Source organism: Maylandia zebra, unplaced genomic scaffold, assembly GCF_041146795.1.
Source record: "Maylandia zebra isolate NMK-2024a unplaced genomic scaffold, Mzebra_GT3a scaffold01, whole genome shotgun sequence".
Classification (NCBI taxonomy): domain Eukaryota; kingdom Metazoa; phylum Chordata; class Actinopteri; order Cichliformes; family Cichlidae; genus Maylandia; species Maylandia zebra.
In genome coordinates, this window is record NW_027490031.1 from 905,752 (window position 1) to 920,678 (window position 14,927).

General features: G+C 41.3%; 1 protein-coding gene across 1 annotated transcript in view; it reads left to right on the top strand.

The window, feature by feature from the left end:
• The first annotated feature begins 2,485 nt into the window (after window positions 1–2,485).
• LOC143415597 (uncharacterized) overlaps window positions 2,486–14,927 on the top strand; it is a 71,878-nt gene continuing 59,436 nt past the window's right edge. The window contains exons 1-2 of the mRNA XM_076880873.1: window positions 2,486–2,637; window positions 12,789–13,136. Of these exons, the coding sequence (XP_076736988.1) occupies window positions 2,601–2,637; window positions 12,789–13,136 (385 nt within the window). The 5' untranslated portion in view covers window positions 2,486–2,600. The remainder of the gene's footprint in view (window positions 2,638–12,788; window positions 13,137–14,927) is intronic.

Genomic DNA, 14,927 nt, shown 5'->3' on the forward strand with positions numbered 1-14,927 from the left:
TCTGTTCATGCTTCTAATCAGGGCCAGTTCGTCTATCTTGTTCCTGAGTGAGCGTACATTGGAAAGGAAGATCCCAGGAAGGGCCGTTCTCAGTCCGCGTCTCCTCAGACGCACGAGTGCGCCGGCTCGTTTTCCTCTCTTTCGGCGTCTCACTTTCCTGATCAGAGTCTGCAGTAAATCTGCCGCAGATGCGACAAATATTGGAAGTAAATCCACAGCTGTTGTAGTCCTGTGGTTAAGAAGCTCTTCTCTGGTGTAAGAATATCCAGAGGAGTGCCCAGACACAGAAGTTGTGCACAAAAACAAAACAGAAGTAACGCACTGAAGCACCAGGGCAACCATACGCGGCGCCATCTTGGTGATAAGGCAGTAGATGATGATGATAAAATAATTTAAAATCTGTGAGGAAGATGAAATTAAAATGTAGCAGCTGTAACAAATAACATGAGATTAAAGCAAAAAATCATCAATCTGCTGATTTAGTGCACAAAGCGTTAGATAAACATTTTAATGTGATCATTATTTAACGCTGAGCAACTCAGTGCTGCTGTTTATCTGTGAGGTGATGGCTGCACGTGTGAGTCTGAAGCTTTAAACCCACACAAACACTGGAAGAACACGCAAACACAGAAAGGCTCCGGCCTGATGGTGGCACTTCCAAATGATTTACTCTACAGATTACAAGTTTTACTAAGTCTGTGCACTTTTTCAACCATCCAGGTCATAACGGCTTGAAGGCAACAGGGAACGTTCCCTCTAAGGTGAAGAGAAAGAAAAGGAACATTAAAGCATGTGGTTATCCAAACTGGGCCTTTATGAAACTAGTGGAGACACAACAGAAGGAGTCTGAGACAGCAAGCAGAGAAGGGAGCAACAGACAGAACAACAGCATCATCCCTTATGTAGCAGGTTTATCAGAGAAACCCAGGAGAGTCTTCTCCAAGCACGACATCCCAGTGTACTTCAGACCCAGCAACACACTCAGACACAAACTGGTTCATCCCAAACACAAACTTAACAATGTGCTGTATGCTGTACAGTGCAGTGAGGAATGCTCAGACCTGTACATTGGAGAGACCAAACAGCCACTTCATAAACGCACAACATAGAAGAGCCACCTCCACAGGACAAGACTCGGCTGTCCATCTGCATCTAAAGGTCAAAGGTCACTCTTTCGAGGATGCCAATGTTCACATTGTGGACAGAGAAGTCAGACAGTTTGAACAGATGTTTACGAGGTTTACGATGAATACGATAAAATAAAATACGACACCGACTGTCCACCACCTACAATGCAGTCTGAGATCCTTCCCAGACGCCTCAACACCCGCTCACAATCAGGTGACCTCAGCAGGTCACATGATAGGGTGAGGCAAGTCACACCTGTGATGGTAATGACCCACGCCATGTTTCACATGTTGGTTATGTGATGAGTCACATGATCAATAGTGGGTCAATAACCCTCAGCACCACCTCCAAGGTGACGGCTCCTCCAGGAGTCACACACCTGAGACTCTCCAGGTATCACATGACAGAAACATCTTCCAAGAACCAACAAAGATCCTTCTTTAAGGTTTTACTACGCTGTCACCATCTTGAAGTCCAGGCTGGTGGAGCTTCTCTGGTTTTCCCAGCTGGAAATCTGACTTCCCATTTAAGCTGGAAGGAAGCATGTGTGCTGCTGGTTCAATGGCTGCTCATAGGCTCTGGTACACAAACACAGGATCTACCAGTAATCACATCACACTCATAAAAGCATGACTACAATTTCATAGTTTTAATTATGTTTTTTTTTACTGATTAAACAATAAAAGGAAAATAAACAAAAATCCCAAAACTGATGTCAACATCTCCCATTGTTACAACTTAAATGTTTGTCAGAGTAAATTTTGATGGTTTCAACACAGACAATTAAAAGGAAATGTGAAGAAGTCACATTTTTCTTCTTTTCTCATCAGTACATGAGCATTTATATCATAAAACACATTTATAAAAGGTTATGTCAGATCCCAAATTAATAAAAGTTATGACTTAAGTTTAATGAAAAAAATTGATGATATTACTCTTAATTTATTGAGGCTCTTCCATAACTCAGATTATGTTATTAATCTGTGGCAGATCTTATTACTGCCTCTTGAATCAGATTTTAACAGGATGTGTTCAGTTTAACTCTCTCACCACTTTAAAGGCTGAAGCTTTAAATCATAATTTAATAATGTTTTATTTTTATAAAGCATATTTTAAATAGAAACGCTTTTATAATTTCACCATGACAAAGTTCACTTCCTGCATGAAGGTGATCACAGCTCCATGAACTATTCCCACAAACATCACTGAGCCTCAGACTTTCTTTAACAGGCCTGTCAGACCACAATGATCCAGCTGTTTGTGTTCATGTGGCACATTTATACGTTTTATTTCAAATCTACTTCACATTTTATTATCTGATATCTGCGACACACGGAGACTTCCTGTTAAACAGAAAGTAACCTTTGTGCGTGGGCGTGTTTGGAGCTGCAGGTGTGTCCAGGTGTGGGTTCGTTGGGTCAGCAGAGGATTTAACGGGACTTTGTGTCGGTTTGAGTTGTTTTTAAAGGAGGATGAAGACGCTGGTGGTGTTCCTGCTCCTCATGAACGGTAAGAAAGTCTCTGTTTAACCTGCAGCAGCTCCGCAGACAGTCCTCTGTGAGCGGAAGTGCTACACTCAGGCGCAGCTCGCGCCTCTGACGTGATGGAAATTCACACAGTGTTGGAAATACAGATTTAATGATGAGGCTTTAATAGTAAAAGTATGAGAGAAGGTTAGAAACAGACCAGACTAACAGACTGTGGACTTTGTAGTCACAGATTGGACTCTTCCGGTATGGCAGAGCTAGCTAACCATGCTAAAGTAGCCTCGTGTCTGCGCTGTTTCCGGTCTGAGCCGAGCTCATTCAGCCCTCTGAGCTCCGTTTCTCCGCACTAAACACAGCACAGGAGGGCGTGGAAGCTCTCCGTTGTTATTCATAATGGTTGTGGAGATGCTCGCAATTCTAATGAAAAAAAACAGCAGCGTTGCCGGAATTGAGATTATGGATAATTTTTTAATAATTACACTACTCTTTTCTTAAAAAATGAACATCAGATTCCCCTGGTAAAACAAATAATCACTACATTCTCAAAAGCTTCAGGCTTAAAGTTAAACCTATCTCTGCCAAAGGGAAAGAAGTCCAATTTAAAATTTTGAATAAAATTTACCTGACAAATAGACTCCTTGGTGATAGATTCAAAATAGAAACGGGTAATTGTGTATTTTGTGAAACAGAAGAGGAGGATTTGGACCATCTATTCTTTTTGTGCAATTTTATACAAATATTTTGGTTGGATTTTCATACCTGGCTTCATTCCAGTGGGATCCAAATTACCCCATTTACCTTAAATATGATAATGTTTGGAGTGTTTTTGAAAGAAAAGAAAGCTAATTATGGTGTTAATGTGTTTTTAATCTTGTGCAAGCAATTTATACATAAATGTCGTTTTTTTAAGACCAAACCAACACTGGCTCACTGGAAAAACGACTGAAACCTGTTGGTTAAATCTTTGACTTTAGTTAAAAAGAAAAAGGCTGCTTTTGTTGTTTCCTTTATGGAAGATTTTGATTTAGCGAGTTAATAATCTGTTAAATTATGTGACCCCATCTTTATAGTTTCTTTTTCCTATGTATGAAAATTGCTAATATGTAAGAAATGTCTAGTCTCTGAATGTCTAATATATGGTGCATTTTGTTTGTATGTTAATTTTACTAAGAAAAAAGAAAAAAAAAAAACACAGCACTGTGCACCTGATCAATGGTGACAACAAACCGGAAATAAACACGGTGATATTTGGAAATGTAAATCTGTCTCTAAGCTCCAGCTGAACAGAAATGTCAAATACAACTTAGTAAACCAGGTGAACAATTAAATAAAAAAACACTTAAAGGCATAAATACATAAACGAAAGCAAATAATAATAATCAGGAATGTCTGTGAAGGTTCTCAGTCATCGTAGTCTAAGGAGCTTGGAAAGAAAAGCTCTGGACTTCTTTAGATTTCCCTGAAGACGTTTCACCTCTCATCCGAGAAGCTTCTTCAGTTGTTAGAATAATAATAATAATAATAATAATGAATATAATTTTTAAAGTTACCATTATATTCAAGGAATTAAAAAAGACAAATGTGGTATAAAAATGTTCTGCTGTTTGAGTCCCAGCTTCATTTGAGTTTAAAAAATGTATTCTCAACAATTATTTACACACGGATAACAACGGATAATGATGTTTTAGTGTTTGTCTGATTTTCCAAAAGAAATACAAAATGATGCTGATTAATAGTTCTGATTATATCCAAAGAATGAGCTGGATCAATGAGTCTGAAAGATCTTCCACTTGATTAAATTTCTCTGTTTTCCATCCATGGAGATCAGGATCCTGGGTCTTCATGTCTCACAGGTGGACCTTCAGTCCACATGTCCAGGGCTGGGTGCTCGGGTGTGTACTGAGTCACTCCCAGCATCTGCTTGGTGTGGCCTGGCCCGCTTGGCTCTGTCGGGCCCCTGCTGGGGTGTGGGAGGGCACTTGAGTCTCAGGACTCTGGGCCTGGTGCGTGGTCTGCTCTGGCATAGCCGGCTGCTGGCGGAGCCTGCGGGCTTGTTGCCAGGGCCCCCTGGGGCTTCTGCACTGTGTCTGCTGGCTGACCCCCGTCCAGGGGTCTGCTTTGGTCTTTTCTGAGTAGGTAGTGCGATTGCCCCTGCGGTCAGCCTCTTTAGACTCTCGTACTCTGGGGCCATCTAGATGTCTGGTGCCTGCATCTCCTCCATGTCTGCTTCATATCCTGGGGGGGGGGGGGGGGGGGGGGGGGGCTCACACACAGGTGTACTCACACGTACTCACAGAAACACACTATCTTGGCTGCTGCCTCTAAACATATCATGTAGTCCTGTGTGCTGCTCAGTAACATTTAATATTGTCATTTACTGGTACTTGTACATATCTTGGTTGTTACCAAGATATGCAGAAAAAATCTCTGTTGTTGATTTTGTGTGTGTGTGTGTGTGTTTTAGGCAGGTTTGGAGCAGATCCTCAGTGTTTTTTCTCCATCTCTATTTCTCTCTCCCTCTCCTTCTGTAAACATCTTCACCAGTTTCTTTCTTTTTCTTTTCTTCAGACGCTCTTTTCTGTTCTGATTGTAATAACTCAAAATAAAAAATCCTAATAAATTTCTAATAAAATATAACTATTATAGCAAAAGCAGTAATGGCCTGTATTTGTATAGCGCTTAGTTCCTAATGACCCCAAAGCGCTTTACACTACATTCAGTCATCTACCCATTCACACACTGGTGATGGCAGCTACATTGTAATGATGCACTTGGAAAAACAATTCTTTTGGGCACATTTAAGCCACATTAACGTGTTAATGCCATCATGAGTAACGCGATTAACAATTAACCCATCTGAAGCACAGACTGACTCAAAATCCCTGAAATGTCACTGTCAACACATTTCGGGCAGTTTGTCCAAAGTTTGTCCTTTCTTCCTGTGTCTGCTGGCTGAGCCCCATCCAGGGGTCTGCTTTGGTCTTTGTTGAGTGAGTAACGTGGGCTAATTCGTGTTAACGAGTTAACGCAGACGTGAATTAGCCTGTTTTAATGTGTTAATGCTGACAGCCCTAATTATTATATTACATTCTGCACACCTGATGGCTTTAATGCGTTAAAAATTTTAATCGCGTTAATCGTGATGACCACATTAACGCATTAATGCTGACAGCCCTAATAATAATACATGTAAAAACCAAACAGTATGTCAGGTTGTTATCCTGGTATTCAGTCTGTGCTGCTCTCACTCAGAGATCAGAGTTCATGTTCAGTAACCACACTGACAGCAAGAGGAGGAAACGATTGGTTTAATTTAAAAGAAGAGTCTGAGCTGTGGATTAAAACAATAACAATATATAAGTGAGTCACATATCAAACACAGACCATTAAGTGTAATAAGAAGCAGAATGAAAAGCTGAGTGTGAGGGTCAGGGTGCTGTCTCACTGCAGAGGCTTCAGGCTGAATCCTGCTGAGCTCAGAGTCAGACTCACCTGTGCAGCTTGGACAGGTAAACACATCAGGACATGAGGAGAGTTGGCAAAGTACAGACATTCAGTACTTAAGTAGAACTACAAATACTACTATTAAAAATACTCCAGTAAAAGTAAAAGTAAAAGTACTGATTCAACTTCTTTACGTTGCCATTTAGACATCCTGAGGCCGAGTCAGAGCAGGAAGTTGGAACAATGTTTGTATTTTTGTGCAAAGCTAACTGAAGCTTGTGCTGTATTAACATAATGATTAAAATCATATCAGTATATGTGAGTACAAACTTTAGTCTAACTTTTTATTCTAACTGTATTCAGCTTGAACCAGAAGAAAAAGAAGGAAAATAAAACTATGTTTCTATTTCCTGTTGCTACTTTGTAGAGGGCGACTTTGCCTCTAAACAGGAACATGTGTACAGCCCTGCATCAGCAGCTTCATTCTTATACAGACCTTTCTACTCTGTGTGTTAAACTGAGCTCTATGTTTGCTACATAGCAGTCAATGAATCCAGTTTTTACACCACAGTTAAGTTAATGTAGTTAAATCTGTGTATTTGTAACTCAAACATTCAGTGTTTTAAACAGAAACCTGACTTTGACATATTTGTTACATGTCAGGCGCCTGCTTGGGTTTTTGTTTTTTTTTAGGGCAGGTTTGGAGCAGATCCTCAGTTGGGTTTTTTCTCTCTCCCTCTCCTTCTGTAAACTTCCTCACCAATTTCTTTCTTATTTTTCTTTTCTGTTCTGATTCTAATATCTCAAAATAAAAGTAGTGAGTAAAAAGTAGTTTTATAAAAACTACTCAGTTAAAGTACAGATACCTTAAAATTGTACTTAAGTACTTACTGCTCAACTCTGGAGAAGATGAGAGTTTTTTATTCCTCACATTATGTAAAGTAATTACATGGCTCTAGACTAACTTTTGTCATGTGTTAGGTTTGTAGCATAAACCTATTCGCTGGAACGTTGAAGGCAATATAATTACACCGCAAAGCAAGACGCAAGTAGGCAAACTTCTTCATGTTACTCGTGCACGGGAGAGAACCGGACAAACGCCGTTCCTTCGCTTGGCCCCAGTTGCTCTCGTCCGTCCTCCCGTACACTGTCCTTTTATTGAGGTTACATGAATATGCATAGGTTCATTAACATATGACGTCTTGCATAGGTATACATGTGAACAAAGAATACTGTGTGTGTGTGTGTGTGTGTGTGTGTGTGTGTGTGTGTGTGTGTGTGTGTGTGTGTTACTGCTGATCAAAGGGTCATAAAAGCACACAAGCAAACATCCTTGGTCAGGAAGAGGGTAGACCCCCCCTCATCCTAGATAACACAGTAAGGAAGTCTAGCAGTTCATTTATACACAAAAAGCACTTAGACTAGAACAGACGTAACTACGTTAATCCTGCTATAACAATTAAACAAGGTACGAACTTTCCCATGCTCCCAGTGTGGAATGCACACCAGGCCTCTGTAGCCTGTTAAAGATCACACAACTTATCACTACACAATTGATTATACACTTCTAAGCATCTATGGTTAAATATTTCTAAGCATAAATGAGTAAATGTTTCTAAGCATAAATGACAATCAACAATACAAATCTAACATCATGGTTGCACTGGTGCGCCTGACTTTTGTTCTTAGGCACACTCAGAGTTTTCAGTCGCATCGATTAACACTGCAGCTTTACATTTTTAAAATTGCTGTCCATACAGACAATATAGACTAACTAACAATCTTGTGAACACAAAGTTCTTTATTTGCAGCACAGTTCTACAAGAAAGAGAAGTTACTGAGAAAGTGCTTGTGCTTAAAGTGCTTTGGCACTCTTTGGCAATATTGCTGTATATATGTTAAACTTCATCATCACATTGGCTCCTCTGACGATCTGTTTGCTGCTGAAAGGCAGTGGGGAGAGAGGACACTTGGGCAGTGCATTTATCGCAGTATATAATGTGTTTTCTGGGTTACAGCTGTGTATGATAGTGATGCGCGAATCATGAACGAATCGTTCAATACTCTAGAATCACTTTACTGACTCATGAATCATGATTCACAAGCCCAACTGACTTACTGACTCATCCCTGTTGCTGTTAGCAGCAATGTATCTAGCTTATAATTAAAATTGTGGAGAAAAACACAACATCCAGTGTCGTAACAAAAAAATTTCTGCCCTGAACTGGAAGAAAAAACCCCGAGTAGAAGCTCACATCAAGAAAATAGCTCCTCGGTTCACAGTAGCATCGCGCTTAGGGATGGGTATCGAAAACCGGTTCTTGTTGAGAACCGGTTCCCACTGTTTCAATTCCTTGGAATTGTTTGCCATTTTTGCAAACGATTCCCTTATCGATTCCAGTCGCCCCGAATGACGTCACCACGTTGCGGAGCGTCATTTACCTGGCAGGAAACATGGCGCGAAAGCGGCTCAAACGCTCAAAAGTTTGGTTATACTTTATGAGAACCGATGACAACAGGGCAACTTGCAAAGTAGATATTTCATTTAAGGGAGGAAACACTGCGAATATGCAAAAGCATTTGCTCACAAAACACGCGATGACCTTAAATGAATGTCGTGTTTTTAATTCCGCTCCGGACTCATGAATCTCAACCCAGCAGCAGCGGTAACGTTTGCACGTCTTCTCCTGTTAATGCGGCAGGTAAATAATCAACTAACAGTCCATATTATGTTAGTGCGATCTGCCTTATCTGCCATTACTGCCATTACTGTGCATTTAGGTGACCATGATGAGACAGACAGAGTCTGGCTGGCTCAGATGCTGGCAGTTCTTGCTGCAGTCTACCGGTAGCGTCTCCTTTCAGGCCAGGATAGACGAATGTCACCGAGCAGTGACTGAGTTTGTGCTCAAAGGCTGCCACAGCAGATGCCCCCGATTTTTGGTAAGTGAATGTGTTTAATTTATAATTTATGTTATACTTTGTTATTGCTACAGACGAATATTTATTTTATTATTTTACATTTACGTTTTTTTTTCCTGGGGACCCTGTGACACCACATTGAAGAGCCGTAGGCTGGATCTCTTAAGATCTCACTGTTGGGTTTGTAAGGCCACGTTACTCCTAAATTTCTATCTTGTTCAAAGAGAAGATATAAAACAAAGTTCTAAGCTAATCGACCTTAGTGTTCTTTTTTAAAAAGAATCGATAAGAGAATCGATAAAGAATCGAATCGTTAAACAGAATCGAAAATGGAATCGGAATCGTGAAAATCTTATCAATACCCATCCCTAATCGCGCTGCTAACATGCTAACAACACATTTGAGCTACTCACCCCCTCCCTCCTGTGCTGAATCATAGAGCGAGCGAACGAATCACTCACTCACCCCCTCCCTCCTGGCTCACAGCTTCTTCTTCTTCTTGGTTGGCAACCAATGTTAAGGCGCATTACCGGCTCCTGGCTCACAGCTCAGTGCACATTTAGATGAGAAAATATATATTTAACACATTTAAGGAAAATACTAATAAAATAAAAATAAACAAAATAAATGTTTAATAAGCAATTTTGATAGGAAATTGCTTAATTTTAGAAATGTTTTTGCTTTTTTTTTCTCTCTATAAAATAGTTTTTTTTTTTTTTTTTTAATCATTCATCTTAGCAGTGGGATTTACATGAAAAGAGAAACAAATTAAATTTGAGTGAAAATGTAAATTTTTTGCACTCTCTGGTCAACTGACTCATTGAATCAAATGACTCAAAAAACCCGATTCACTTTGGTGAGTGACTCATTAACCCTAGAACACTATCGCTAAAAATAGTAACACCATCACTAACGCCGGGTGATTTTTACCCAATATAACATACCCAACAAAAAGTACTTGTCATCAAAATATATGAAATATATGACAAAACATGACAAATTAGAATGGTTTTCTTTTATTTTCAGCTGTGCCATATCTAACAAAATGGAAAAAAAGTTTCATGGGGAGACCCTAAAAAATGCTCCAAAATTTCTGGAAAATTAGCAGTTGGAGAACAAAACAAACCCTAAACAAAAATATAATGATGCTGGAAACTTGGTCTTTGGTCCACCCATTCCTGGGATATTTGAGTCTTCCCTGGTGAAGGCACAGTCTCCTTGACACGTGAACAGCTGGAGGAGAGAGAAACAAAAAATGGCATTTTTTGAGTGGGTAAAAATGACCAGTTGACTAAAATATTTTTTTACCATATGAATTCCCTTGGAAATCACCACTTGTTGATATTTATTCATAACCACTGCACTAAATAAGGATAACATGCAAATTCCAGGACCACTCTTACTTACCTGTATCGCGTCTTCCTGTCCAAGCCTGTGGGGCAGTCAGCACACCTCACTAAGGGACCACTGCTTTCTGCTGCCACTGGTCCTGCCTCACCTTCAAGAGTGCCAGGGGTAGGGATGTCGAGCACGCTACAGATCAGGACTCTGAGTTGACGTGACAGATTTGAAGAGGGGAGCCTCTGCTCTGCCCATGGTTTGATGAGTGCCAATGCCAAAGCCTGCATATAAGGCCTCCTCTGCATTTGGTTTTCACCTCTCTTCATTGCATTCTCATTGTGAATGATCCATGAGTTTATCACACCAGCATTGATCATGCCATAGAACACGCATGATGGCCATCTCTTGGTTTTTCTTCCACAACCATAGTGAGCGCAAATCTGGTCAAAAGTATCGACACCTCCCTTTGTTTTGTTGTAAAATTCAATCACTTCGGGCTTATGAGTGGGTCCTATGCTTGGTTGTGTATGCATGGATGACAGGAGCAGTACAACCTTCTTTTTTGAAGCTTTGTCAGGGAGGAAGGAAACCAAGGTTAGTTCTTTGGTAAAGAGAAAAGCACTGGAGCCTGGCGTGTGATTTTCTTTAACTTTCATCACTTGTGGGATCTCCCTTTAGTTTGCTTTTATTGTTCCTACTAAGGTCATGTCACAGCTAGCTACATAACATAGCTTTTAGATAAAAAAAAAAAAAAGAAAAAGAAAAGAAAAATAAATCTAATCAGCTAACAGTTGCCAAGTTAAACAAACCTTACCTATGTGTTACTCACTAGCTGGGATGCCAAAAACACTAAACCTGCAACAGGGTGACAACTGTAGTTGAAGAGGGACAGTAAATGATTTTTTTTTTTTTTGAACACATTGCTGTAGGAAAAAGCAGGATTTGGGGTAGGGAAACACCCACACCTTCAAATACGTCAAAGACAATGCTGAAGCTACCCAGGGACCCACCACACTCAGACAAACGCAACATATTGAAAATTATGTAAATACATTTGCTCGGGTGAAAATCACCCAGTGTTCTAGGGTTAAAACTCGATTCAGTAAAAAGAATCAAATTTACCATCACTAGTGTATGATGTGATCATCAGGCACAAACTAAGATATACAAACAAAATCATTTGTGCCTCAATCCAGACACAAATAACAAAATAACATGAAGTATTTTACAAATGTGTGAATCCAAACTTGATTAAAGATCATTTAAAGACACAAAAATCTTCCTGTGTCTGAAAATATTTCTTTGTTTCAGTCACTAACAGAAAATTAAATATACCTGACACACACCTGTGTACGTGTAGTTTTACTTCCAGTGAGTCACATTCAGTGTGAGCAGCACAAACACAATCAGAGTTTGTCTCTGTCAGCTTTCAGTGAGTCACATTCAGTGTGAGCAGCCAAACATGATGGCAGACTGCCACAGATCACTTCTGAGGAAAGAGGAGGCGTTCAGCTTCCTCATAGTTTCACACCTGCATGAAGCAGCCTCACCCTGACAGCTTCAAATCACTGTGTCAGCTGATCACTTCCTGTCCTGTGATTGGCTGAGCTTCAGGCCTTCTCTCAGTCAAACTGGAAACAGGGATTGAGACAGTGTGAGGGTTTGTGGAGTGCCACAGTGCTGTAATGAATACTGTAGTGGAAGAAGTTCTTTCACACTCTTCATCCTGGAGCTGCTTTATGTCCATGATCTGCATGGAAACACATCTATGGAGAGGAAATCCAGCTGCTGAGGGTCACATCAGCATCATTGTAGCTACAGTGGATGTTTCAGTGTCAGGACTGAAGGCGGAGCTTTGTGCGTGTCAGGGTGAGGCCGCAGCAGCCGCCTCCAACCGGAGCGCTCGGGCGTGAAACTACGAGGAAAGCCGACGTCCTCCTCTTTCCTCAGAAGTGATCTGTGGCCGGCCGGACTTCATTCCACAGATGTGCTTTAACAAAGTGTGAAGCTGAACTCTGAGCTGTGACAGTGAAGCAGTGTGAGAGTGTCAGTAGATGATCAGCAGAGGAAAGTGAAGCTGCTGTGAGCTGATGTCCTGAAGGGCTTTTAAAGAGTCTCTGAGTTTGACAGGAACATGAAGATGTTTGTGGTGTTTGTGATCCTCCTGCATGGTAAGTACACCTTCCTCTCTCTCTCTCATCATCAGCTTTTCTTTCATCTCTCTCTCTTTAATGTGTTGAAGTGCAGCAGGAGAGATCGTGCAGGTTTGTGCTTCCCGTCCTCTGAGCAGACAATTTCCCGTGAATGCATCACAACATTCATTAACATTTCCCTTATAACTATTAGCATGTGTAACTACACTAACAGCAGAATACATCTACATTAAACATGTTCAGATTAAGCTGTGATTCCTTGCTGTAATCCACAGGTCACAGATAATTTTTGTTTCTGTTTGTGTGTCCTCAGTTTCCCAGCATGCTCTGGCTGTGTTGGTGGAGGTGAATGAGGGGGAAAGATCTGTCCTGCTGCCCTGTCAGTACTCAGGTTTACCACCTGTGGACCCCACAGTAACATGGACTCGCAATGATATTGATCCCAAATCTGTCCATGTGAGACAAGAAGAAACTGATGATCTGAGCGGACAAAACCAGCGTTACAGCGCGCGCACATCGATGAGACCTGATGCTCTGGACTCTTTAGACTTCGGCCTCACTCTGAAAAACCTCCAACTGACAGACAGTGGCAACTACACCTGCACCCTCAGCAATGAAAGAAATGAAGTGAGATTGGAAGATGTACAGCTGCAGGTCAAAGGTCAGCAGTACAGTGTAACTCTGCCTGTAAGAAAACTAAAACAACAGAAATCAAACACAGAAAACGTTCACCCAGGGAGTCCTGATGATAGTCTTTCAAACCAGGGTCTAACAGAGTTCTAACTGCTGGAGACATACTTTATTTGTACCTTTATCTGGAAAAACTTTAGTTTTAAACATTGGTCCATTTTCAGTTGAGTTAAAAGTTTGGCTTTCATTTGAGGCTTCGTTCACCTAAAAGAGAGGGAAATACCTCAGAAATATTTGATTTAAATGTCCATAAAAACATGAATTCTGCTTTTTTTTTTTCATGTGCACAGTGTGCTGGTGATGTCATTGTCCTCATTTAGGACAGAGTCTTTATAGAAAATTGTTCACTCTTTATCTTACAACATAAATCACCCTGCGTATGCCGGCTTGTATGCATACACAAGAGTTCTTCTTTACTGATGTTTAGTTTGCAGTATCTTAGCTGTTCCCAGGACTGCGCTCTTCTGGACAGAGATCTCCGATGTTGTTCCCGGGATCTGCTGGAGCCACTCGCCTAGCTTGGGAGTCACCGCACCTAGTGCTCCGATTACCACGGGGACCACCGTTACCTTCACCCTCCACATCCTCTCGAGCTCTTCTCTGAGCCCTTGGTATTTCTCTAGCTTCTCGTGTTCTTTCTTCCTGATATTGCTGTCATTCGGAACCGCTACATCGATCACTACGGCCGTCTTCTTCTGTTTGTCTACCACCACTACAGTGGGGCAAAAAAGTATTTAGTCAGCCACCGATTGTGCAAGTTCCCCCACCTAAAATGATGACAGAGGTCAGTAATTTGCACCAGAGGTACACTTCAACTGTGAGAGACAGAATGTGAAAAAAAAATCCATGAATCCACATGGTAGGATTTGTAAAGAATTTATTCGTAAATCAGGGTGGAAAATAAGTATTTGGTCAATAACAAAAATACAACTCAATACTTTGTAACATAACCTTTGTTGGCAATAACAGAGGTCAAACGTTTACTATAGGTCTTTACCAGGTTTGCACACACAGTAGCTGGTATTTTGGCCCATTCCTCCATGCAGATCTTCTCGAGAGCAGTGATGTTTTGGGGCTGTCGCCGAGCAACACGGACTTTCAACTCCCGCCACAGATTTTCTATGGGGTTGAGGTCTGGAGACTGGCTAGGCCACTCCAGGACTTTCAAATGCTTCTTACGGAGCCACTCCTTTGTTTCCCGGGCGGTGTGTTTTGGATCATTGTCATGTTGGAAGACCCAGCCTCGTTTCATCTTCAAAGTTCTCACTGATGGAAGGAGGTTTTGGCTCAAAATCTCACGATACATGGCCCCATCCATTCTGTCCTTAACACGGATCAGTCGTCCTGTCCCCTTGGCAGAAAAACAGCCCCATAGCATGATGTTTCCACCCCCATGCTTCACAGTAGGTATGGTGTTCTTGGGATGCAACTCAGTATTCTTCGTCCTCCAAACACGACGAGTTGAGTTTATACCAAAAAGTTCTACTTTGGTTTCATCTGACCACATGACATTCTCCCATTCCTCTGCTGTATCATCCATGTGCTCTCTGGCAAACTTCAGACGGGCCTGGACATGCACTGGCTTCAGCAGCGGAACACGTCTGGCACTGCGGGATTTGATTCCCTGCCGTTGTAGTGTGTTACTGATGGTGACCTTTGTTACTTTGGTCCCAGCTCTCTGCAGGTCATTCACCAGGTCCCCCCGTGTGGTTCTGGGATCTTTGCTCACCGTTCTCATGATCATTTTGACCCCACGGGATGA